The sequence below is a fragment of the Periplaneta americana genome, chromosome 8 (assembly GCF_040183065.1).
Source record: "Periplaneta americana isolate PAMFEO1 chromosome 8, P.americana_PAMFEO1_priV1, whole genome shotgun sequence".
NCBI classification, from domain to species: Eukaryota; Metazoa; Arthropoda; class Insecta; order Blattodea; family Blattidae; genus Periplaneta; species Periplaneta americana.
This window is the reverse complement of record NC_091124.1, coordinates 51,408,657-51,436,140: the sequence shown is the minus strand read 5'-3', so window position 1 is coordinate 51,436,140 and position 27,484 is coordinate 51,408,657. Positions and strand designations below refer to the sequence as shown.

The 27,484-nt window shown below is 35.4% G+C and overlaps 1 protein-coding gene across 3 annotated transcripts in view; it reads left to right on the top strand.

Moving 5' to 3' along the window:
• Positions 1-27,484, top strand: part of Cad99C (cadherin 99C) — a 466,185-nt gene that overhangs the window by 351,063 nt on the left and 87,638 nt on the right. The window contains exons 1-2 of one of the 3 annotated variants that reach the window (XM_069832877.1): positions 20,986-21,375; positions 22,834-23,382. The exons of 1 other annotated variant lie outside the window; for it this stretch is intronic. In XM_069832877.1, the coding sequence (XP_069688978.1) occupies positions 23,284-23,382 (99 nt within the window). In that variant the 5' untranslated portion in view covers positions 20,986-21,375; positions 22,834-23,283. Of the gene's footprint in view, positions 1-20,985; positions 21,376-22,833; positions 23,383-27,484 lie in introns of those variants that run through there. One more of the 3 variants, XM_069832878.1, reaches the window with a different exon arrangement.

Below are 27,484 nucleotides of genomic sequence, written 5' to 3'. Positions count from 1 at the left end.
TAGTTTTGTTTTGTTTTGTTTCGTTTAACTATGTATTCTGACGAATCTCTTCTCATTCATTATTAAATTCTTTTTGTTTTATTCTAGTTTGATACACATTAAGAGGAATGATAAAGAATTCCCACCACAAACATACAGAGGTACACATCCGATACATATGGAAGAAAGACACTCAGTCACCGAACTGGTAAAATCGAACTAAAGAGAGCTGAATTCTGTTCTTCAAATAAATAATTATGACGAAATTTAAATAAGTATTTGCAACTCCAGAAATGAGATTTTAAAGAAGTAATTTTTATCCATTGGCAAGCTCTTAAATAGTTGTTATTCTTCCCAACATTACGAATATAGTTCATAGATGTCGCTAGTGCCGGGAAACGTAAATCACATAGTACGTCAGAAATTTTCTAGAGTGCACTACAGGCGGTGAGTCTATATCAGGCATGTGAGTTGATGCCCACAGGTGCAAACGCGCGCTTTAAAGCCCAGGAGAGCCTGAGCGCTTTACAGCGGAAAGGAAAGAGACAGACGAAAGAGGTAGTATATGCCACTTGATCGACTATATTCAGGGATGCCCAGCACTGATTCAATAGATAAAAGGAAGAGAATTTATTAAAACTGTATCCATGTTAATTGTTAGATTTGCCTGAGAAGTATAAGTGCATTATAAGAATGTAAGTTTTAATTTTAATGCTCATTTTTCACAAGATTGATTTGTTTATTCAAAAGAAATATTTTCTCAACTTTTCGTATAGAAAAGTGAAATTTTCAGGTATAGGCCTATTTATTTAGTAGCTTTACAGAATGTTTTCGTAAATCTAATATACCGTATATACGTATTACTGAAGATAGTGTATTGAAAATTTTGAAAATATTCGCATGGAAATTGTTTGTAAGGAAATGAATTAACAAAGCAATTACTGTTACATAATAAGCAAAAGATACGTGTCCATGTGTTATAAAAATGTCAGGTCTATAGTTTCAGCAGATTTCGAGAAAATAATTTAATATTCTGATGATAGGAAGTTGCTCACAAATATCACCTTAAAAGCATAATGCGATAAGAGTTTTGTTATGTAATATTAGTTACACTTAAAACAGATACAGAATCTAGGTAACTTTGCTTTGTACTGTAATATTGTTTTGATTAGTTTATTGATTACTTTTGTAAGGCTAAAGATACCATCAATATAAATTCCAACTTATCATGTCATACTCAATCTTTCTTTGGAATATCACTTTCTTTATGAATGATGTGTTTCATCCACATAATACAGTATAATATTATACTACTATGGAATTTAAGTGAATATTCCTTCTTAACTCTCTATTATGTTAAGATTTAAAACACAAGTGCAATATTAAGAAATTAGTGTTAGTACTTTTGTTTTACAGACAATATAGATAATATCAAACAGAAAGAAGCCATATAAAAATAACGACATAACATTTCACGTTCCGTTTGAAGTTTGTGCATCACTGTTTTCTTAATACAACAGGTTGCTTATTCATAAATACAACCCTTCTTCTTTCCATACTTAGCGCTTGCTGCCCGCACACGACGTCAAGGCAGAAAAATGCGTTTGCTTTGACATCACTGGTCTATATCATAATACATGGATGATGATGATGATGATGGGGAACTGTTGGGATGTCACAGGAGAACCGGAGTATCTGAAGAATACCCCTGTGTTGCCTGTACCACAGGCAAAATCAAAAGTTATAAATTCAAGGTGAATCGATCCGGTTTTGAAATCTGGTCTCCTAACTTAAAAAGCCTAGCACGCTAATACTGAGCCACCATTGCTATTGATCTTAAAGACATTGTAGTGAAACCGCTCTAATTTGGACTTCACTAATTCGGAATTCGTGATAATTCAGTTTTTTTTACATAACATACTAGGAGATAAATATTCCACACATTGAGCTTCGAAGTGGATGCAAAAAGTGAAAAATGTTGTGAAAAAGTCAAATTACCCGACATAAGATTCATTTACATATATTAACTAAATTCCTGAACTGTAATTCGAACTATCAGGTTTTTATCTTGACTTAAAAGAAATGCGTCCAGTACAGCCTTAGAAACAATTGATAGCGTGACTCTTCCAGGTGAAGTAGTGTACGAGGCGCATCCAGAAAGTAAGTTTCCCGATTTTTCCCCTTGAAAGTAAACGTAATTAGCCGTGTCAATTGCGCATCCGTAACAGATCTATGACGCATCGATCATATGCCAGCCGGACAGGTCCCGCCTGGTGCCGGTAGCGTGGCAGCAGTGGTCCGAAATGGAAGCTCTTATTCCTTCTCCCGCCGCCTGCGAGGTTCGGTCGGTGATAAAGTTCTTTAATGCACAAAGCATTACGCCAATTGAAATTCATCGGCAGCTCTGTCAGGTCTATGGGCCGAACATCATGAGTACGCAGATGGTGCGTCGCTGGTGTAGGCAGTTTTCCGAAGGTCGTCAAAGTGTCCATGATGAAGAGCGCAGTGGGCGACCGTCCCTCATCAATGATGATCGTGTTGAGCTGGTGCGGCAGTACATCCTGGAGAACCGTCGCTTCACGATTACGGAGCTGAGCAGCCATTTTCCGCAGATATCGCGATCCTTGTTGCATGAGATTGTCACTAAGCACCTCCTGTTCAAAAAAGTGTGTGCCAGGTGGGTGCCGAAAAACCTGACACCCGAACACAAAATGCAACGTTTAGGAGCAGCACTGACATTTCTGCAACGGTATCATGATGACGGCGACGAGTTCCTCGACAGGATCGTCACGGGCGATGAGACTTGGATTTCGCACTTCACCCCGGAAACCAAGCAGCAGTCAATGCATTGGCAGCATAGTGGATCTCCGGTCAGGACGAAATTCAAACAGACGCTGTCGGTGCGGAAAGTGATGTGCTCGGTGGGACAGGAAGGGCATTCTGCTCATTGACTTTCTTCCAAGAGGTGAAACAGTGAACGCTGACCGTTACTATGAAACACTGCGAAAATTGCGACGTGGCATTCAAAACAAGAGGCGTGGAATGCTTACTGCAGGTGTTGTGTTCCTCCATGACAATGCTCGTCCACATACGGCTCGGCGCACAGCAGCTGTTTTGACGGAATTTGGCTGGGAGTTGTTTGATCATCCACCCTACAGTCCTGATCTTGGTCCCAGCGATTTTCACATTTTCTTGCACCTCAAGAAATTCCTCCCCTCCGGTGAGCGTTTTGGCAACAACGAAGAGCTGAAGAAGTCTGTCATATGCTGGTTCCGTTCACAGGCGGCAGAGTTGTACGAAAGAGGGATACAAAAGTTGATCCCACAATACAAGTGTCTCAATTCTGATGGTGGCTATGTTGAAAGATAGCTGAAAATCGAGGAAAAGTCTGAGAAACGAGCAGAAGTTCAATTTCAAATTTTCCATTGAAAGCATGTCCATGTGACTTATGTCCTCTAATATTTTTATCCACTTTCATTTATGTCCACATTTTATGTGCGTCCATTTTTTTGGGTCCATGACTGTTATGTCCACTTTTATTCATGTCCACTTTTATTTAAGTCCACTTTTATTTATGACCACTTTCATTTGTGTCCACTTTTTTAATGCCCACTTTTATTTATGACCACTTTCATTTGTGTCCACTTTTTTAATGCCCACTTTTATTTGAGCCCGTTCAGAGCAAAAGTAGTGTAAGCCAAAACTGGGTAATGAGGTTTAAAGTAAAAATTCTGTAAAATACAGCGCAAAGTAGCAATTATGTCCTCCTTGTTATCCACTGACTACTAATCTATACTAATAATAAATCTGTAGCAGAAATTTTTCTGGTAATTTTCGATTTTCCAAAAATAATTGGTCTTAACATATATAATTAACCACCCTGAAACCGAAAATCGCTTTTTTGACATTTTTGTTTGTATGTCTGTCTGTATGTTTGTTACCTTTTCAAGCGATAATGGCTTAGCGGATTTCGATGAAAATTAGAATTTAATTAAGTTCGTTGTAACTTAGATTTTAGGCTATATGGCATTCAAAATACATTATTTAAAAGGGGGTTATAAGGGGGCCTGAATTAAATAAATCGAAATATCTCGCTTATTATTGATTTTTGTGAAAAATGTTACATGACAAAAGTTTCTTTAACAATAATTTGCGATAAGTTTTATTCCTTGAACAATTTTGATAGGACTGATATTTAATGAGATAAATGAGTTTTAAAATTAAAAGAACTGCCATCTAAGGCCGTGTAATGAAATAAAAAACAAACGACTTCGTCTATAAGGGACCTTTGACAGCAACAATCGAAAGCTATGAAAGATAGCCTACAGAGAATGTTTCTGTGTTTGCATGAAGTAATATCGGAAGCTAAATTAACCGATTTGTATAATTAATTATTATTTCACCATTGGAAAGTGTAGTTTCTCTAAATGGACATAATGCTACCGGTATAATGTTATTACAGTAACTTCTGATATAATATGTAATATTATATAATATAATTTAAGTTATTTGAAGGGTTCAGAACCATAGTGGGCCAAACGCCATTTTCTGAAAACGTAGAAAAGAAGGGTTAAAATTAAGTTATTACCATAATAATTCAATGGAAACATATAGCAGGTAAAATAAAGTATAGACATTAAATCTAAATGATGTCAATGTTCATTAAACTATGGTTGCATGTAATAACAATTAAGAAACATGTTAAAGAAATTGTTATTGCACCAAATGAGTGCTCTCTGGACCGAAATGATCGCATTTTAATTATTTAAACACAATTTAAATTAAGTAACATATTAAACGATTTATCCTTCTATCAAACACGAATGTTCCCTGGATCAAAAGTCCTATTTTAATTATGTAATTGCTTTATATTTATTTCTAACGGGTGCAGCGGAGCGCACAGGTACGGCTAGTAGTTTAAATAAATTGAATATTAATTGGTACTTTGCGCTGTATTTTACAGAATGTTTACTTTAACTCTCTTTACCCATTTTTGACTTACACCACTTATGCTCTGAATGGCTCAACTAATGTCAATTCCTTTTGTATCGCTGGAAGATGTTCAAGCTGTTTTTGATAGCCTTATAGTTAACATTGAGCCGGACGTAATAGAGTTAGTATTGTACATGGAAAGAACGTACATCCGAGGAACACCTGCCCGAGGAAGAAGAAGAGCAATGCCATCTACAATCGCACCTGAAATATGGAACACTTATTATCAGGTTCTAGCAGGACAACATTGAACAACTTACGTAGTCGAGGGCTGGCATAAGCGCTTTCAGAAATACATCACACATCAGTCTCGAAATTCATGGAATTTATAAAGAAAGACCAAAGAAATAATGAAATTATAATAATCCAATTGTTTGGCGAGCATTTGAATGTGTGACACCCTATTAAAAGATCGTACCTACGAAATTTAAGTAGAGTAGAAGAGATCGTTCGGAATTACAACCACTACAACAAAGAAGGACACATCAGAACTTACCTCAAAGCTATTAGTTATCATCTGAAGCTGTATGAAGAGATTGAGTAAGGAATTGAAGTGAATTTGTAGATTGACATAATGTATTGTACAATCATATAATGGACATAGAAATGTGGACATAAAATTTGTGTAATTGGACTAAAATAAAGTGGACTTATACTTCATTGGACATATATTTATGGACATAGTGTAATGAACTTCTATGTAATGGACATAATAAAATGGACATTAAAATTGTGGACATTATAAAAAGGACTTAATGTCTGTGTTTCACTCAATCATATATATTTTTTTATTAATGATTTGTTTCATATGTTTTTAAAACGATTAAAACTAAACAGTTAAACAAATATTTTGACAATATCATCATATTTTCAATTGAAGACAGAATCCTGTTCCAGTTAATTCTCTATAATTCGGACCTTCACTAATTCCCCCAATTAATACGAATGAGTAAAGTTATACTGTACATTCAATTGTTAAACATGAAATTAGAAGTAAAAATATTAGGGAACAGTTACGCATAATCAAACAGTAGCTTACTAGCTATAAAAATACAATAGGCATACCTATATAAAGATATGTGGAAAGAAGTTAAGCAATACATTTAAGATAATTACTGTAGTCGTTAAGCAATAGTCTACTTATCTATATATACTAGTGGCTTGTACAGCAAATGCTGCAAACTAAGTTCATTAGATGTTCAAATAAAAATTTTGTATATTTATTTTCAACGAAGAATGCCAGACATTTTGAAAGTTATTTGCTTCCATAATAATGAAACATACTCCCTCTGAATGTTTTTTTATACCAAATACTTTTTCTTGAACCTATCCACCTTCAGTTTTTGAGTTTCAACTCGAAAACGCAAGTAACAATGATAGGACTATCAGTGGGTTTTTCATGTGGGAGTAAAGCAATAGCCATTTTAGGTCATTGTGGATTGTAGGCGAAAGTTAAAAATAGCATCTTGGTATAGCTGCTGCATGTAGAGCTTGAAATGTAGAAGGTAAAATCATTTTATCCTGCTAAGAGATCTTGCTGAAATGATCGGGAGACTACAAAATTTTGTAGGCCTCTTATTTTATCAATAAGTAGGCCTAATACCTTTTGGTCTTTCTTAAACTGAAATTTTTGCGCTCTCTCGACCCAATACTGAAGATAATGACGCATATAAATACTTACACCACACCGCCATTAAGTAGGCCTATATGAAAAAGACCCAACCCCACTTGATTAATAACTATAAAAATATTTGAATTTTAATAACAATATTATTATCTTACGTAAGTTTTGTAGTTATATATACTATACAGCCGCCACTCAGTAAATTATAGAAATGAAGATCTAATTTAAGATATTCTCTACATCTACTTATATAACCCCAAAACGTTTCACTTTCATATCATCAATATAGCATTAATATGTATAATTAATGGAAAATAGTCACATCATGGCATTAACTATAATAATATTTCATTTCTAACGGTAATAATGTCATCAAACCGCCCCAAGTTTTGTAGATTTTGATATCTAAAACACGGCTGTACTCAGAAAATTACAAACCGCAGAATAAGACCTGTGAATTATTTTTAGTAAGTCTTAAAGTTTTTAATAAACAATTGAATTTGAGCTCTAAATATGTCGGCAATCCTGCAAGTCATGGCCTTCGTGTAATAGCGTATTGATTATTGTAGTGTGTGTTTTGTTTTTTTCTGAAATGAAATTAGTTCTCAAACTGACGAAAGATTGATTATGGAAAATAGGAAAATTATGTAGGAAAATTAACATTTCACTGAAAACTACTATTTTTCTGAAAAACTTTGGGTTTCAAGCTTGAAAATGAGGGGTCATTTATTAAAATCCGTTCAGCCATTTTCCCATAATTTCCATTACCAGTTCAAATTATATAGGCCTATATAGATGATTTGAACTGCTAATGGAAATTACGGGAAAACGGCTGAACGGATTTTAATGAGTGACCCGTCATTTTGAAGCTTGGCATCCAAGGATTTTCAGAAAAATAGTAACTTTCAGTGAAGCGTTAGTTTTCCTACATAATTTTTCTATTTTTCAAAATCCATCTTTCGTCAATTTTGAGAACTACGTAATTGCATTTCAGAATAAAACAAAACACACATTGCAATAAACAATAGGCTATTACACGAAGGCCATGACCTGCAGGATTGCTGACATATTTAGAGTTCAGATGGCTCAGATTGTTTTACATCATGATGTCAATATGTCGATCTTCATTTGTGTAATTTTTTGATAATAATAATAATAATAATAATAATAATAATAATAATAATAATAATAATAATAATAATAATAATCCGTGGCGCTACAGCCCGTGAAGAGACTAGACCGACCAGCCGGCTGCTGGCCTCACGCCCACATGCCGAAGCAGAGGTGGATGATCAATTTTTTGATAACGTATAAAAAATCATTTACAGGTCTGATTCTCTGGCCTGTAATTTTCGAGTACAGCTCTATATATTGATGATATGAAATGAAACTTTTTGGGGTTTCATATAAGTAGACGCAGAGAAAGAATATTTTACATTAGATCTTCATTTCTATCATTTACTGAGTAACGGCTATATACTCGTATATATATCTGTGGCCGGGTGGAAAACGGTCTTAAGTAAAAATTTTATACTTTTCAGGAGAGCACTAGAAAGATTGAAAATGGTGTCAGTTATAGACTTTTTTTAATTAAGAAGTTTTTCCTGGATATTATTTGTTTATATTTCTTCTAAAATAGGTAATGTTTCTCATTTAACAATTTTCTTGATGATTTCCAAAAATAGCCGCACTTAAGCCCTTTTACGACTAGAACCCAAAGTGAGTAGAAGGGACTATTTAATCATAGACCTTTTTCACGTCAAAATAAATGAGAAATGTAAATTAGTAGGAATGCAAAATGAGTCTTAAACAATTATAGGACTGTTTACCCTGGAGCTTACAGTTTTAAAAGGAAAGAGTATCAGTACGTGATAAAATGGCTAAAATACAATTTAGACCTTTTTAATAGGGAAACATGGAAAGTAAACATGTGATGGTTTGTAAGGAATGAAGTATTAAATATTCTTAAGTCCTTTATTCTGTGTGTGGTCGATTCAAAAAGTACTTAGGACATTTGGTAACGCTCTATAAATCCAGTCACGAGTCTTATTTGACTTCAGCCGTTTTACCAGATTGTAGAGAATTGTTTCCGCTTCCATAAAAAATTGACTTAAGACCTTTTTCCTTCCGGCCACAGATATATATATATATATATATATATATATATATATATGTGTGTGTGTGTGTGTGTGTGTGTGTGTGTGTTACTGAAAACTATAAAACTTACGTAAGGTAACAGTATTGTTATTAAAAATGAAATAATTATATAATTATTAATCAAGTGGTGTGGGACTTTTCTATATATTTAACGCTGGTGTGATATAGATAGGCTATTTATATGTGTGATTCTCTCATTTTCCTTGGTAGTAATTGAGTCATGCTTCCTATTTTAGCTGCGTCTTTAAACTACATCGAAATTAATTTCATATTTATTTAATTTAATCGATTAGATTTGTGATCGCTACCAAGCATATTTTGTTGTAGGGAAAATAGCAGACCATTTCACTTCTTGCTACCGTGATGAGTAAGTTTATTTCCCGCAACCAGCAACGAATGAAACACTGAAGCTGCTAACGGTTTACGATGAACAATTTTATTCAGGGCGCAAATAAGATTCTACAACTCTGACATATCATTCGCCTCATTTTCCGCATCTCGGTAATAGATTCCTCACAACAGCATATATTACTGAAAATATATGGGATAACATTCATTGTTACACAAGTTAATCCAGCAGTAATTGGTAGATCGGTATTGCCTGGAGGAAGCGCAAAAATTACAATTCCTAAGAAAAGACCAAACGGTAGCCTATTACTTACTGATAAAATGAAAGGTTACAGGATTTTGTAGTCTCTTGATCACCTCAGCAAGATCTATTGGTGGGGAAAAAGTGATTCTGCCCTCTACATTTCAGGGTAGTTCATGAAACGTGCAGCAGCTATACCAAGATGCTAAGTCTTTTGTTCAAAGCATGACAAACTTTACATTTTCTCAACTTTCACCTACAATCCGCAATGACCTGAAATAGCTACTGCATTACTCCCACACGAAAAACTTGCTGATCGTCCTGACATTGCGATTTCGCATTGAAACTCAAGAACTGAAGACGGATAGGTTCAAGGAAAAGTATTTGGCAAAAAACAAACATTCAGAGGAAGTATGTTTCACTATTATGGAAGCAAATAACTTTCAAAATGTCTGGTATTCTTCATACTTAATTACTTACTTACAAATGGCTTTTAAGGAACCCGAAGGTTCATTGCCGCCCTAACATAAGCCCGCCATCGGGCCCTATCCTGTGCAAGATTAATCCAGTCTCTATCATCATATCCCACCTCCCTCAAATCCATTTTAATATTATCCTCCCACCTACGTCTCGGCCTCCCTAAGGTTTTCTTCATTGATATTCTTCATTGAAAATAAAACTGAACAATTTTTATTTGAACTTCTTATGGACTTAGTTTGCAGCATTTGCTGCACAAGCCACTAGTGAATATATGTTATATAGGAGACAATTTCTTAATTTTGCCTAAATGCACTCCCTATAAAGGGGTAGTTCCCCTTATAAATTCATAATCAGATTTTTGTATACAATAGATATATGCTACATGTAACTGCTGTGTAAATTATAATGAACATATTATGTTAGATAGGAGACAAACTATTAATTTTGTCTAAATGAACACCCTATTAGTAGTGTCACATGATTTTCGGACAGTCATTCATCATACACAAAGCAAAAGAAAAAATATGGTCATGGTTGGCAAGTCGGTGTCCGCTTGACTTTCGCTAAGATCTGTGAAAGATGTGAGCTACCCAAGAACAAAACACTCGGGACTCCTTTACGCTAACATACTTCACGTAGTCTGCTTAGAGTGTTCACAGTTCGGTATATACAGTCACGAAGCTTAAGTTGATGAGGTACTAGGAACAATAGACTGTTCCAGTACTGTTACATATTGCAAGTGATGAGGATGAGGCGATAGTTGCCATCCTAGTGGTTAGCAACTATCTATGGATGGATCGGACTTCGTGTCTATATATACTAGACATCCACTGCACGGGTCGTCAGCATAGAGCACGCTGGGGCTAGTCTCTATTACCAGAAAAATGCCACGCACTAGGGACAGCACCGCGTACTCTTTGCTTTTTTTCAGCGAGTGCTGACATGACGACCACAATTCTACTGTCTAGACGACTGTGATACTCTCTAAGACGTTTAAATCCTACAGAGCATTGCACATATTTCACAGAATCTGTCACTAACCCAAGCGTAACACCTCCATAACAATAACTAGTAGTATAATTGGCGTTTATATAGTAATTTTAGACTACGCGTACTATACGCAAGAGATATAAATTACACAAATTTTGCAAATTTGTTGTTAATTATAGCGTATTTTTTTTTCATACGTTACCTAGCTAGAAAATTTCTCTATCTAATGAGACTCAATTTAATGATCTCACCATATAATCAATACTGTGGGAGGAACTGCACTTCCGATCACCGAAATCAAGCAACTTTCAGTGACCATCACTATGGTGACGTGCCGTCCACACCTGAGGAGTAACGGCTAGCGCGTCTGGCCGCGAAACCAGGTGGCCCGAGTTCGATTCCTGGTCGGAGCAAGTTACCTGGTTGAGGTCTTTTTACGGGGTTTTCCCTCAACCCAATACGAGCAAATGCTGGGTAACTTTCGATGTTGGACCCCGGACTCATATCACCGGCATTATCACCTTCATCTCATTCAGACGCTAAATAACCTAAGGTGTTGATAAAGCGCCGTGAAATAACCTACTAAAAACACCACGTGGCGTTGTCATTCTTCTTAACCCGAATCACGTAAGTGTAGTGGGAAGACATTGCATACACACCTACACACTCTTTCACAATAGCCGAACATAACAAATGGCAACAGTATGTTAAATATTCCAACTGCATTGACGAATTTTGTGATCTGTACTTCTGCAGTCTTTTTCATCATTACTGCAGGAAACATAATCTAATTTTTAGTGTGTTATTTTACGACGTTTTATCATCTGTTGTATTTATCTAGCTTCTGAATGATATGAAGGTGATAATGCCGGCGAAATGAGCCTAGGGTCCAGCGCCGAAAGTTACCCAGCATTTCGTCTTAATGGGTTGAGGGAAAACCCCAGAAAATTATCAACCAGGTAACTTATTCAAACCGGGATTTGAACCCAGGCTCGCTCGTAAGATAATAATTAGTTGCCAAAATTACAATTATCTAAGATATTGTACTTAACTTTGTCACCTATTAAACCTTTTAAGTATTTCATATAGGTCAAGTGTCAACATTTGAACACACATTTAAGCTCTTAAAGTGCCAGCAAGAGATTATACTCCGAGTCTCTCAAAAAATGAAGGAAATATTATTTGAAACTGAGAAATGGAATTTAAAATTCAACATAATTCTATGGTATATTTTAGAATAAGGGAAGACAATGCATAAGAACATTTATTTCAGTTTTGTGAATATGCATTTATACAAATATTAGTGCATGTACAATGAGAATTCCAAAATTTATTTCTCACAATCTGCTTTTAACAATCGAAGGTGAATTATTTCATGAATATTAAATAACTGAAACATTTGAAATGCTACAGAATAATTTATGAACAAACAACATGATTGCCATTTGTTTAGTTTCATGTCAAACAAGTATGCAATAAAAATTTATGCAGTTAAACAAAATTATGTCGGTCAACTACCAAGTAATAAAAATAATATGAATTATATTACACCGCCATAAAGTATTACAATAAAATTTTACAAACAATAGAATTGATGCTGGTTAGAGTATGAAAATGCTGATATTTCTGGAAACGTAACAATCTTCTCCGCAATTTTAAATTTATTCTTAGAAACTTGTATGAATCATGAACATTTTATATTTCGACTTTAAATAACATTTCCCTGATTATTCATGGATTCCTAGGTTAAGCTTTGCATGACTTTTTAAGCGTTTAAAAACACTATGGTATTTAAATAATACTAATCGATATTATGGAGAAAATGCAAGTTATCGCAACGTTGCCTGGATCATTCTGTACGAATTAAGAGATACACACAAAATTTTGATTATGGATATTTTTCGCCTTCGATAAAATGAAAACGCTACCTTTCCCAAAAAAAAATGTCAAAGTTCTTAACTCGTTCTTTGCAGGTATTATACCTTTTACCTAATTTATAGTACCGGTACTGTAGTTAGTTTTCCATGACAAAGACTCGATTTAAAATTCCGAGACCAAATGCAATTGTGCCGCTTTAGCGATGTTGGTAGAGTACTGGCTTACAATGACTGTAGACCCGGGTTCGACCCCCAACAATAGAGGAGTCATTTTTCCTGTAGAGAAAATCCGGAAGGTTTTCTCAGGGTTCTCCCGCTTTTTTGCACCATTCTATCACCATGCTCCATTTCAATATTTATTTCAATAGTACTTACTTACTTACTGGCTTTTAAGGAACCCGGAGGTTCATTGTCGCCCTCACATAAGCCCACCATTGTTCCCTATCCTGAGCAAGATTAATCCATTCTTTATCATCATATCCCACCTCCCTCAAATCCATTTTAATATTATCCTCCCATCTACGTCTCGGCATCCCCAAAGGCCTTTTTCCCTCCGGCCTCCTAAATAACCCTCTATATGCATTTCTGGATTCGCCCATACGTGCTACATGCCCTGCCCATCTCAAACGTCTGGAATTAATGTTCCTAATTATGTCAGGTGAAGAATACAATGCGTGAAGTTCTGTGTTGTGTAACTTTCTCCATTCTCCTGTAACTTCATCCCTCTTAGACCCAAATATTTTCCTAAGCACCTTATTCTCAAACACCCTTAACCTATGTTCCTCTCTCAAAGTGAGAGTTCAAGTTTCACAACCATAAAGAACAACCGGTAATATAGCTGTTTTATAAATAATTCTAACTTTCACATTTTTTGACAGCAGACTGGATGATAAAAGCTTTTCAACCGAATAATAACAGGCATTTCCCATATTTATTCTGTGTTTAATTTCCTCCCGAGTATCATTTATATTTGTTACTGTTGCTCCAAGATATTTGGAACTTCTCCACCTCTTCAAAAGATGTTTCCAATTGTTATTTTATTATTTTATTTATTTCAATAGTATTTGCTTACAGTTTTACTAATAAACCGTGTATAATTTTTATACGAGACTTATGCAGAGTTGAGACAGAAAACGTTACTAATAAACCGTGAATAAGCTATGGACGTATAAACAGGCTGTAACTATACAATGGGAATTGCTTTGCAGTAGTTATATACACGAAACCCTTTGTTTAGGCGTTGTATATAGGGAAAAAATGGCCGCCCTCTAACAGCTGTTCGTATCGACTGTCATTTTATGATGATGTTTACCTTGTAACCATAGAAGAACAAACCAAAGATCATAGAATTATTAGAATAATATTGCTGTAGCTTGTACTCTTTGACCGAAATGTAGTGTGGAAATCGATTAGAGCCAGTTGTACTATCGATATTTAACACGCCACACTAGAGCGCTCTACCGGATGCAATAGAGAACCTCAGATATTCTATTACCTTTCGTAACGAAGTAATGACGAAACTATGACGTATCTGTGTAAGAGTTGTACTGTTATACACGACGTATGTAGTGATTATTAGTAAGGAATTTACACACGACTTATAAACGAGCTACTCATTGTATAAGTATAAGACAGTTAAACGTCTGTATATAGAGTTTTTATTACTAAGACCGTTAAAACGGTCGGATGTGATGTTCTTTGACTGGAGTACGGAACACATAAGTCTCAATACTGAGGTGGAGGAAAACTAGTTTCTTATGCTCTAGGAATAGATTTATTTATTGTTATCGCCTTAAAATAAGTTCATTAAGGATTTCCTGGATTACGTTAGTTCCACGGTGTTAAGTATTCTATTTCTGTTGTTGGGGCACCACTAAGGTAGAATCCACTATACTCTGAGTGACATGCAAGCGAACTTGAACTTTGACAAAGGCAAAAAATAGTCCATAAACTTTGCCTGGAAGCCTTTCTCCAGGAACATGGTCCTTTAATATACTGTGAGTGCATTGATATCGGCCTCCCAGTTCTACTTTCTTTCCGAAGAAGATTTTTGGTAATTGAAGGTATATTATTATCACCCAGGATTTGAACCAGAGTTCCTCGTCTCCAATTGCATGCATAGTAACAATTAGGGCACTTACGTGAACAGAGTGATTAGGTATTGACGACGAGATTCTATTTTAGTTATTATTATAGATCCTAATTTGCGGTGAATAAAAATGTTAAATTTCGGTATAAAAACTTGACAGTTTCGGTGTTACCACAGTCTACTGTATACAGTCACGAAGCTTGAGTTTTGAGGGTGCTAGAAACAATAGACTATGACAGTACTATTTCGCATTGTCTGTAATGAGGCGATATTAGCGATCCTAGTGGTGAGCAACTACCTAATGTTTGCATATTTACTACGTATTGAGCTTCGCGACTGTATATACTAGACTGTGGCGTTACTTCGTACAAAAACATAAATCTGATGCCATTTCGCATTAAAAAATTGACTTTTTGACTCTAGTTGTGTAAAATATATTACTGAAATATGATGTCATTTCGTATGTAAAAAATATGACTTATTGACTCTCGTTGTGTAAAATACATTACTGAATATTCCTACAAAGACTACGGGTCTGTACCATCAAGGGAATCTTAAGGATCTTTGTACATTTTAACAATAACTTGCAGTTTTCTACAAGCACTTGCCTGTTATGTGGAGAAATTAATATAAGAGTCTCATATACCGTCATTTCCTATAACTATGGTCCTGAAACACAACTATGGTCCACGATACAACCATTCTAGAACATTGTGGAAGTAACATAGACCGTTCGTAAATAGCTGCAGTGACTTGGCTTTAAACTAACTACAATTCAGCAAAGATATAGATAAACGAAGTACTACGTTATGCAGTACAAAATTTGAATGGTTGTATTGTGGACCACAGTTGTGTTCCAGGCAGGGGCGGCCCGTCCTTATGTGCTACAGTGCTACAGCACAATGATAATTTTTGCTCAAATAAAGTATTTGCAATACCATAGTATTTAATCTGTCATTTGAAAATTTCCCGTGGTTATGTTCATGGCGCTTTATAGAGTGTTTAGTCTTCGCTTTTTGGTGCCTCAGGGGGTTCGTTGTGCTACTCAAAACTCCACGTGAGGATGTAGACAGTTAATGCGCATGTGCGAAGCTGAAATAAGTGCTCTGATTGGCTATTTTTACGCGGGGAAATTCTGTAGTTAGCTTCATCACAACACAGCTTAGAGATTGCAAAAGTAAAGCGTAACGAAAGAATGCTTGTTTGTGGAAGAACTCGGAACTATGTACAATGTATTTGGTAATTCAAATGTTCGACTGCTGCTGCCATCTACCAGTTTTTTGAGGTTCCTCCTGAATCAGTCAGCAAGCGACGGAAAATTGAATCCCAGAAAATTGATGCCAAGGAGGTATGTGAGCGTATAATTCAGGAAACTACTCATCGTTTCCAATCTTTAAGCTACCTAGACGCAACAAAATTGTTAAACAGCGAATTTTTTGACAATTTTTTGCATAATTTTCCTGAACGCGAACTTTAAGTTGCTGTCAACAGCTATATTGTACTGAACAAAGGAATATATATTATTTTAATGTACCGAAGTACATATGATGTTTCCATGTCTCCGTTCCATTACTCTTTCATCGTATGAACAAAAGAATGTTAAAGACACAACTTCGAGTTCTATACAGAAGACCCGACTTCCGAAATATAATGGAGCTGTTTAATTGTTACAATACATAGTCTCCAACAATTCACAGGATTCATTCTGTGAAGTAACGAAGTTGTTAAATATTTTGGTTACAACACCAATGACCACTGCTGAGCCAGAAAGATGTTTTTCTTGCTTGAAACGCATAAAAATGTTTTTAAGGAACACTATGTCCCAGGATCGCCTCACTGCTCTTGCAGTATGTCAATAGAAAAGAGTATAAAGTCCAGGATGGTCCAGGGTGGAGGGGTTTAACGTTTAACACCAGGGTAATTGACAAGTTCTGCAGTAGGAAGGAACTCCATATTTCGTCATTAGGAGAGTCTCAAATTAAGATAACTACATATAAGTGTATACAGTAGGCCGATATAGAGATTGTAGCACACTCATTATTTTGACCACCAGCCGCTACTGGACTTCCAGGACCATAGTTATGGGAAATTACGGTGCTTCGTTTGCATGATATATACTAATAGGTACCACAAGAGTATTCAGGTTATTTCCTACTTTATATTTCAAAAGAAAGTAACTCGAAATACGATTTGAATATAAGATTGGAAATTCTATATAGAAATAGGTTCTGAATATTAAATTCAAAATTATGTACATAAATATAAACATTAAATATATTTTAATCACAATTTTTAAGTAATTTCTACCACCTAATTAAAATAAAATAGTAAACTCAGCTAACTCCAATCACTGTCATGCCTGCCAACAGTACAGCGGGCAAGGAATTTAGCTTCACCAAAACTTATATTAATTCACGCACATATCTATGTGACCTCTAATAAATAAATATTTTGAACACTTCAAATTAAAATATCATCAAAAATAACATAAACATTCCTATTGAAAAATACCAATTTCGAAAAAAAAAATGTGTGCATATATAAAATTTCGCGTTATTTCACGAGTTTAAAATTAGATATTTTGGCCTGGCTTAAAACATAACATTTTTTATTTTATCAACAGTAATCTCACTAGAGGTTTTGATTTATCTAGAGAAAATCAAAACTCGAGTGGGATTTAATTGACTATTACACCATTAGAAGAAAGTATATAAAGATTAGAAGTAACGAAATACTCCAATACAATAAAAAAAAATACAAAACTGTCTTCAAATTTGTACCATCTCGACATTATAAATATTACGCTAGTAGATGGCAGTAGTGTGTTATGATTAGCTTAAAAGTTGTGCCAACTATGGAATCTTCATTGAACTCTGTGGACGGTTACTGGTCAAGAAGGCTTTGTTGATTCAGTTTAATTTTTATTAAAACAGTTGCATTCCACTTCAATTATCCCGATCCCAGTAATCAACGTCATTTGACAGATGATTTTCAATAAATCTTAGTATTAAACAATCTCTGATACGTGTCTATCCATAATATCATATAGCAGAAGCTATAACAAACATAACCTAAATAATATAAACGAGTGTTAGAAAAGTTTTAATTAGGGATGATGAAATAAACAAGAAACATTTTAATTAACGATGATGAAATAAAAAATAAACATGAATAATTTTAAAAGAAACAATTATTGAAAGTAGATACAATTTTCAAATTGGAATGTTTTAGTGATTGGTGGTTCAGTTGATGTTATATTGGACGTGTGCGTAAAAGAAGTGAACTCTTTGATGTACATGGTGTATCCCTCAACTTATTCAGGATTTCCGAATGGTACTCTTCATTTATTTGTAAATAGGGTTTCAGGGAAGATGCATAGCTATGACCAGTGATCTTTATTAATTCTTGTTCTTGAATGCCAATGCGAGTCATATTTGAAAGTGCTGTGCATCGACTGGAGTGGTTTATAATTTTCTGTTTTTTGACGTCCAGACCAATGCAGTTTGAAATGTTGGCAAACAAAGAAACAAATGCTAGAGTAGTGATAAAAATAAACAAATGCTAGGGACGCGATAAAATTAAATGAATGCTAGAGACGCGATAAAATTGTGCGATAAGCAGCCATGATTGGTTGAAAGACGTCCTTTCGTACCGTTTTATTGGTCAAAAGTAGTGTGTCGTAGTTTTTTCCTTTTTATTTTATTGGGTTATTTTACGACGCTGTATCAACATCTAGGTTATTTAGCGTCTGAATGAAATGAAGGTGATAATGCCGGTGAAATGAGTCCGGGGTCCAGCACCGAAAGTTACCCAGCATTTGCTCGTATTGGGTTGAGGGAAAACCCCGGAAAAATCTCAACCAGGTAACTTGCCCCGACCGGGAATCGAACCCGGGCCACTTGGTTTCGCGGCCAGACGCGCTGACCGTTACTCCACAGGTGTGGACTAGTGTGTCGTAGTAAAAGTGTAATAGTCAGCTGAAAAACCGTATTTAGTTAATCTGTGGTTTGCGATAAATGTATGTACGAATATGTATGTATGTATGTATGTATGTATGTATGTATGTATGTATGTATGTATGTATGTATGTATGTATTTGTTTAAATATTTATTTATTTAATCTGTTCGAGTTAAGCCTTTTAAGGCCACCAGGCCAAATACGAAAAACAGATATAAAAAGAGGTGAGAAAATAAAATAAATAAATATAGAGAGAAAATGACAATAGGGACAAATAAAAATATACACCTATAATTACTGCCTAATATATTTAGTGATAAAGTAAGTAAAGATCTAAAGATACATAAGTAAGCACGCTAAATAATTCTACAAATTTGAAGAGAAAGAAAATAGTAACAATTTCAAAACAATACAGTTTATATTTTCAGTTTGCTGCATTGTTCTTACTTGGTCTTTATAAAGCAAGCTTGGAAGCTTTTCTACAGTTTATCAACGCCTGCAAATTGCTTGCAAAGACAAACAGCATATATGTTTCAAATACACGTGATTTGATCAATGAAATACAAGCAAGTCTGGATAAACTTGGATTGGCAAATATTGACTCCTCTGATCAGATAAACGTATCATCTTTACGAAAACTCCTACGAGACAAAGAATTTGATTCCTGGTGTACGTTGCCTCAGAAAGGAAAGGGAGTCATTCTATATAAAGAATACACGCCTGGTATAAATGGCTATCTAAACCGAATGGATTGACCAGCAGCGAAAGGAAGGACGCTATTAAGATGACTGCCAATGTATGTCCAGTACGTGCTCTACCAGGTAGGTCTCAGAATGGAACCCACTGCCGACATTGTCGGAGTGAGAAAGAAACACTTGCTCACATTCTGGGAGCCTGTCCTCATGGAGAACTACGGAGGAATAGTCGTCACCACAAGATTCGATCCCTCCTAGCATCGGCCCTACGAGGAAAAAACTACCAAGTAGAAGAGGAGGTCCATGGTTTGTCCACAAATGGGTCTTCAAGGCGCATTGACATCATCGCTATCCCGACAAGATCAACGAGCGGATTCATAATTGACCCAACTGTAAGAATGGAAATGTACGAATATCAACCTGCTGAGATACATCAGGAAAAATGCGACATATACGACCCCACTATACCATATTAAAAGGTAAAAGGTAATGGTATCACCGTAACATGCCATGAAGGCACTTGGGGAGGCATGGAGGTAGAGCCCCATGCTTTCCATGACCTCGGCACTAGAATGAGATGGTGTGGTCGGCACCACGCTCTGGCCGCCTTTTACCCCCGGGAAAGACTGAGGAGGCTGAGTGAACCTCGGGGCCGTTCTGAAAGTTTGGCAACGAGAAAAAATCCTGTCGCCACCTGGGATCGAACCCCGGACCTTCCAGTCCGTAGCCAGCTTCTCTACCAACTGAGCTACCCGGCCGCCACTATACCATATTATAAGGAAAAATATCATCTAACGTCGATCGAAGTTATTGGATTACTGATTGGGGCTAGAGGAACCATCACAAAAAGATTCGCGCATTTTTGTAACCAGTTCGGTCTAGGACAAACTCTTGTCACTGAAGTATCTATGTCTGCAGTGAAGGAATCTATAAAAATCCTAAGAAACCATCTCTACAGTTATATAGATTGATCTCTTTGCTATGGCGATCTGCTCACTTAAGTTGGGTCTTGCAACTAGTGCTAAATAGACGACTGTGATCACCCAATAGCTAATAGATACTAGGAAGTTTTGTTTCTTCTGGAATTAATTATGTTTTGTTTAGTCTTTTCCAATTATTTCTAATTGTGCTATTTCTTATTCTTTTTCTTCTTCATTGTTTTATTTATTTTTTTTCCATTATAACAACAATTTTATGGCAAGCTTTGTCTTCTAGGCAGCCTTCACTTGGAGGAAGCTGAATAAAATTTATTCGAAATAAATAAATAACAAAATGCTATTTTGGATGTATAAAAAAGGAGGGACAATTTTCCGCACTTTGACCGGGTCACCCATCGCGTGTCTTTTCAGCCGGTCACGCTCCTATCTGTTTCTCAGATACGTGAAGAGCCCAGACACCTCAGGGACAGTCAGTGCAAAAACCCGTGTCGCAAAAATAATCGGGATGAAACTGTGCCCTTGGCGTGACGTCACGACCGCTGAACTAGTCACTAGAGTATCGGCTCGACTGAAGCATGGACTCGCAATTAAACAACAAGCAATTGTACAGGTAAACACGTAGCTGCGCGTCACGTGACTTGTTGCATATGTTTAAGCTGGCAGAGTCCGCACGGCGAACTAAATTGTCGCGGCGTGCCAGTCAGTCACACAGGATCTACGTATGACCAACTCCAAGTTCAACACTTTCATTGGCAGTATTTCGCTTTGCCCTTCTGTGCAATCAGAAGCGAATCCAGTTGGAACAAAGCACCGGACCGATTGTGACGCCAGAGGAAAAGTGTTTATGTTCACAGTGTAACTTCAAGAAAAAGTGCGATATTCCAGTTTCAGTTCTGACGTCAACTACGGAAACTGAATTTTGTATACAACCGTTAATATTCCTCTTGCATAACGTTAGTTATTGTATATCATTTGTCCTCGTTAAAAAAAACTATGAAAAAAGTGTTGTAAGTAGTGTGTCGTGATGAAACCTGCGAATTTAGTTTATAAGATTTAAATGTGCGTAGAATTTTACTACAGCAGTCATCGAATTAAGTAATTTCATGCCTTTCTCGTACGCATGCAAAGGAATGTGTTTAATTTTAGATCAGGTATCGAGATAAATTATCCGTTTGCGCATGCATGAAAGCATGTACCGTATGTGTTTCGTGTTATGGCCGACTGGCAAGTATTTCCTTGTTCGTGACTGTTGAATAAAATTTCTCACTGACTTTGCTTCGGATATAAATAATTCTTAAATATACTTTGCATTTCGGCTTATATAATAATTTTTAAAATATCAATACAATTACAGTCGTGTAATTTAAGGGGGGTGATGGGTGCAATTTATTTTTATACTATTTTTCAGGTAGAGATTTCATATTTTTTACACTTCATCTCCTTGATATAAGTATTCTTGAATATAAGTTTCATTATGATCTGATAAATGATTTTTAAAGTTGTTAAAATTAAAGGAATTGCTTATTTTCAAAATATATTTCCTCTTACATAATTTCCACACTTGTAGAGTAACGGTCAGCGCGTCTGGCTGCGAAACCAGGTGGCCCGGGTTCGAATCCCGGTCGGGGCAAGTTACCTGGTTGAGGTTTTTTCCGGGGTTTTCCACCAACTCAATGTGAGCAAATGCTGGGTAACTTTCGGTGCTGGACCCCGGACTCATTTCACCGTCATTATCACCGTCATATCATTCAGACGCTAAATAACCTAAATGTTGATACAGCGTCGTAAAATAACCCAATAAAATAAATAAAATCTTACATAATTTAAGTTTAATGCTTGATCCTTTTTTACGACATCTGTAATATAGTTAGAAAATACTAAGTACCTATCCAACATTTTAAAGTTAGGTCTACATCTATAAATGGAGAGAATTAAAAAAGTGCAGCTTCAAAATTTATAGTGGTGACTAAATATGTATTATTTTCTTTTAATTTTGAGAGCATTTCACTTATAAAAAATGCTACTGTGTTTCGTCAAACCATAATACATACAACATGCAATAAATATAATATTCCTAGTATCAAAAGTTTAACATCATTTTATGCTTTGAACACGACGAAATGTGCTAAACAGAAAGTGTCAGAAAACAGGCTGTGAAATTTGTATGGAATTCAAATTTACGGGTGAAGACATGTAAATATGACGTAATTTATTATGCTTACAAGCGACACAAAGCACTGAAACTTCCCCAACTACAAATAAGAAATTGCCGATTCATTTAAAAAAAATGCGATTTTTTAAAATTGAAAATGACTAAAATTTCACCCGTATCCCATGTTAAATACAATGTGAAAAATAATACATCATTTAACATACATCTAGAAGCAGACCCCTATTTTGTATCCATAGTAACCACGACATTTTCCCTAGAATAACCGAAAACTTACTTTTATTTTTCTCTGTAGCAGTCAAAACATTTCCTCCTCTAGAGTGAATAAACTGCACAGTGAACTTCCTGTTACAAGTTGATTTGTTCCGTGTTCTTTGAGAATAGTCTTCGACTCAACATCAAATGAACTTGTACGATAAAAAGAAGCTTAAAATGTGAACTATCAATATAACTTTGATTGTGCCGTAGCAGGAAAAACAAATATAGACCATGTTAGTACTGTGCAAGACGCAGAGAACAAAAGTGTACTAAATCTCACGAAATTGCAAACAAATTTAATGACTGGTTTTATGGTTTGTGTGATTGCAATATTACAGTGCTTCATAAAATTACAAAAAAAGGTCTTGAGGATGTAAACTGTATTGCTGAAGATTGTGGCGTGACTCTATGCGGACTCATGTAACAAGTCAGAGACTTATGTCAGTGTTAAAAGCCCGGAATAAAGAAGTTTGCCCGTCAGTGTGAAATGCTAGGAGTGAAGACTAGAATGGGCGTGCTGATCCTATCTGTGACCATCCTTCTGAGCACTGTCGTCGTTGCAGACACATCGTCAGCTTGGAATGTTGTAAGTTATGATAGTGGAAGTCAGATACAGTTTCCACTGTCGTCACATAACCTTCATATCTAACGACACTAATATAAGGTGTTTGCAGAACTTGTTATACAGCAATATTCCTTGAATTATCCATGCGCTGCGGCCTATAAGCTGGGGAGTGGTAATTCTAGGGATCAGGTACCTGAATTACAGAAATCATATTTAGATTTATTAATTTCACTAATATAATAATAATAATAATAATAATAATAATAATAACTTACTGACTTTTAAGGAACCCGGAGGTTCATTGCCGCCCTCACATAAGCCCGCCATCGGTCCCTATCCTGAACAAGATTAATCCATTCTCTATCATATCCCACCTCCCTTAAATAAATTTTAATATTATCTTCCCATCTACGTCTCGGCCTCCCCAAAGGTCTTTTTCCCTACGGCCTCCCAACTAACACTCTATATGCATTTCTGGATTCGCCCATACGTGCTATATGCCCTGCCCATCTCAAACGTCTGGATTTAATGTTCCTAATCATTTCAGGTGAAGAATACAATGCGTGCAGTTCTGTCTTTTGTAACTTTCTCCATTCTCCTATAACTTCATCCCTCTTAGCACCAAATATTTTCCTAAGCACCTTATTCCCAAAAACCCTTAACCTATGTTCCTCTCTCAAAGTGAGAGTCCAAGTTTCACAACCATAAAGAACAACCGGTAATATAACTGTTTTATAAATTCTAACTTTAAGATTTTTTGACAGCAGACTGGATGATAAGAGCTTCTCAACCGAAAAATAACAGACTTTTCCCATATTTATTCTGTGTTTAATTTCCTCCCGAGTATCATTTATATTTGTTACTGTTGCTCCAAGATATTTGAACTTCTCCACCTCTTTGAAAGATACATTTCCAATTTTTATATTTCCATTTCGTACAATATTCTCGTCACGAGACATAATCATATACTTTGTCTTTTCAGGATTTACTTCCAAACGTATCTCTTTACTTGCTTCCAGTAAAATCCTCGTGTTTTCCCTAATCGTTTGTGGATTTTCTCCTAACATATTCACGTCATCCGCATAGACAAGAAGCTGATGTAACCCGTTCAATTCCAAACCCTCTCTGTTATCCTGGACTTTCCTAATGGCATACTCTAGAGCAAAGTTAAAAAGTAAAGGTGATAGTGCATCCTTGCCCACAGTGAATTGGAAATGCATCTGACAGAAACTGGCCTATTGCTGTACGTTTCACTGAGACACATTTTAATTAATCGAACTAGTTTCTTAGGAATACCAAATTCAATAAGAATATCATATAAAACTTCTCTCTTAACCGAGTCATATGCCTTTTTTAAATCTATGAATAACTGATGCACTGTACGCTTATACTCCTATTTTTTCTCCATTATCTGTCGAATACAAAATATCTGGTCAATAGTTGATCTATTGCGCCTAAACCACACTGATGATCTCCAATAATTTCATCTACATATGGAATAATAATAATAATAATAATAATAATAATAATAATAATAATAATAATAATAGGCCTAATAATTAGAGCCCGGATGTTTGGCAAAATGCCTTTTTTATTGGGTGGAAGTGCAGTAGTGGCAAAAAAAAACCGGACCGACTCTTGTAGCTGATGCAAAAGAATCCTGTGCTGTGTTTTGTGTCAAACTGTTGTAATTTCAATATGGATAGTAAAGCCAGAGGTATGTACTGCTATTTAATGTAAAAATACGCAGTTATCTTTGCCGAATAAAGATAGAAATGTAATATTGATGCCAGATGAAAATAAAACTCTCAAAGTTTTTTCGTCTGTAAGTTTGAGGCACTGAAGGAAACAAAAGACGGTAAGAATCGAACAAATGCAATAAATTTCATTGTTACAATTAATTATACAAGATGGATGTGTTTTGTGACTAGCAGAATTTGAATCTGTGACTCCGAAATTAGCTACAAGGGTCGGTCCGGTTTTTTTTTGCCACTACTGTACATCATTATTTGTATAGATATAAATGTGATTTGGAGTAAATCAAAGTGAAAGGGTCAATTTTTATTTTGCCTATTTTACCTTTTTAAGGTGTTTCTTACTCATAAATTCCTTTCTTTTTTTTTTTGTCATAAATAAAGCAATATTTCTTGTTTATTTGAATTTTTTTAAATTAATTGTAACGTAATGTGTATGAAATTTAAATATTTGAAACAATGACTAACTTTACTAACAATCGTAAATAAACGTAATTTCTTTCGGTGCTTAATCTGCTAATAATCGTGCTTTAATACTATTCGTGCAATATGAATAATGATCGACAATCCACAGTTACAAATAATATAATATTGTCATGTCTTTACGGTACCAACAATCAATTAGCTTTATAATTTTAAATATTAAGCTCGTTCTCATAGAAGTTGTCACATAGCATTTCCAAGTTTGCTTTCATATTTTCAAATCTTACTGTTACAATTTTGTGCTGCACGTGTTTATTATTGTAGGGGAAAGAAATCTCAGTGAGGAACAGTCAGTTATTGTCGGGTGACAGAAAGTATAAATTGGTTAGCTAGAATGTCTAAATTCATTAAACAATTGAAAAGTAAACTTCATTCTTACGTTAGTGAATTTGGTGCCCATGTGTTTTCAACTGATGGAACAGTTTTGTTATATATAAGGTTTGTGGAAAGACAGTTAATCACGAAAAAAAGTATTTTATGCTCGACCATGCCGAAATGTAGTAATTATACACCTGGTAGCAGCCCTTTAATGGACCTCATTAAAGTACACCTATTCATTAAAGTACAGGTGTTCCACCAATCAGAAACACCATTGTAGCAATATGAAAGCGAAAGTATCGATTATTCTCGGATATGCAATCGAAAGACAACTAGCGAAACGTCACGGAGGCTGGAAATCCAATACTGTCGCAGAAGGTTATGTTCTATTACTATAATAATTAGCGTTAATTCTAAATAATATTCAAATAAATTCAATTTGTCATCTCGTTTTTCAATGTCTAAATCAATTTCAAGGTTATATCAAGATTAATATTCATTTTACTCTCTGGATCATATCAAGGTCAATGACATTTGTTCCTCGGAAAAAATCAATACTTTCGCGTCTGCGCACATCTCACAATTTACAAGATATTGCACAAGGTCAGTTCCGCTCCCCAGTCAAGTAACAATAACATGAATATTGTCAAGTTAGAAATATGGTCGAGCATAAAAAAGTCGTATGAAACTTGCCTATAATGGTAATTAAGACGCTCGTATGAAAATTATGAAACTCGCTTGCGCTCGTTTCACAAAATACTCGCGTCTTAATTACTACCATTATAGGCTCGTTGCATAGTGTCACCTACCAAGTAAATAAGTGAGTCATGTTGATGTAATTTAAATTTATTGCTAAAATATATTATGCCTTTTTAAAATTTATAATGCCTTTTCAAAGATTATTGTGCCTTTTTTACGTTTTTTTTTTTTTTTTGCCTGCCTATTTTAACTGTTATAAATGCCTGAACATCCGGGCTCTAGTGATAATAATAATAATAATAATAATAATAATAATAATAATAATAATACTAATAATAATAATAATAATACCATAAGTTCATAGCCTGTTACAGCTTTTAGATCCATTCATCTTTTGCTTGATATCCCTACATTTCCTTCTTCCAGATTTAATGTTCGAATTGAACGGGGGGGGGGGGAAGCAGGGGAATTTCTTCCTTCTGGTCCTTCTGGATCTGGATCTTATAATACGATTTGGTAGTTGAAGACTGTGATTCAAAACTCGTTCAGTCCATTTGGCCATGTGTTATTGTGCATGTCACTTGAAACTCACTCAGTTCGTTTATCGGTGGATAAAAATTAGCCCAGTCCTTTCATAAAAATGGACTGAACGCGTTTTGAGATCACACTCAATTCATTTGTGAATTATCTAATAGGCTATCTATCAAGTAATAAGATACGATGAAAGGAGTTATCATGGTATAACATTAGACTTTAAAATAGAATATGTTACAATTGATAAAAAATACTTAAAATAAATAAAAGACAGTACATCAACGATAAATTTCCCTCCCTACAATTTTTATCAACTAGAATACCACTTAAGTTTT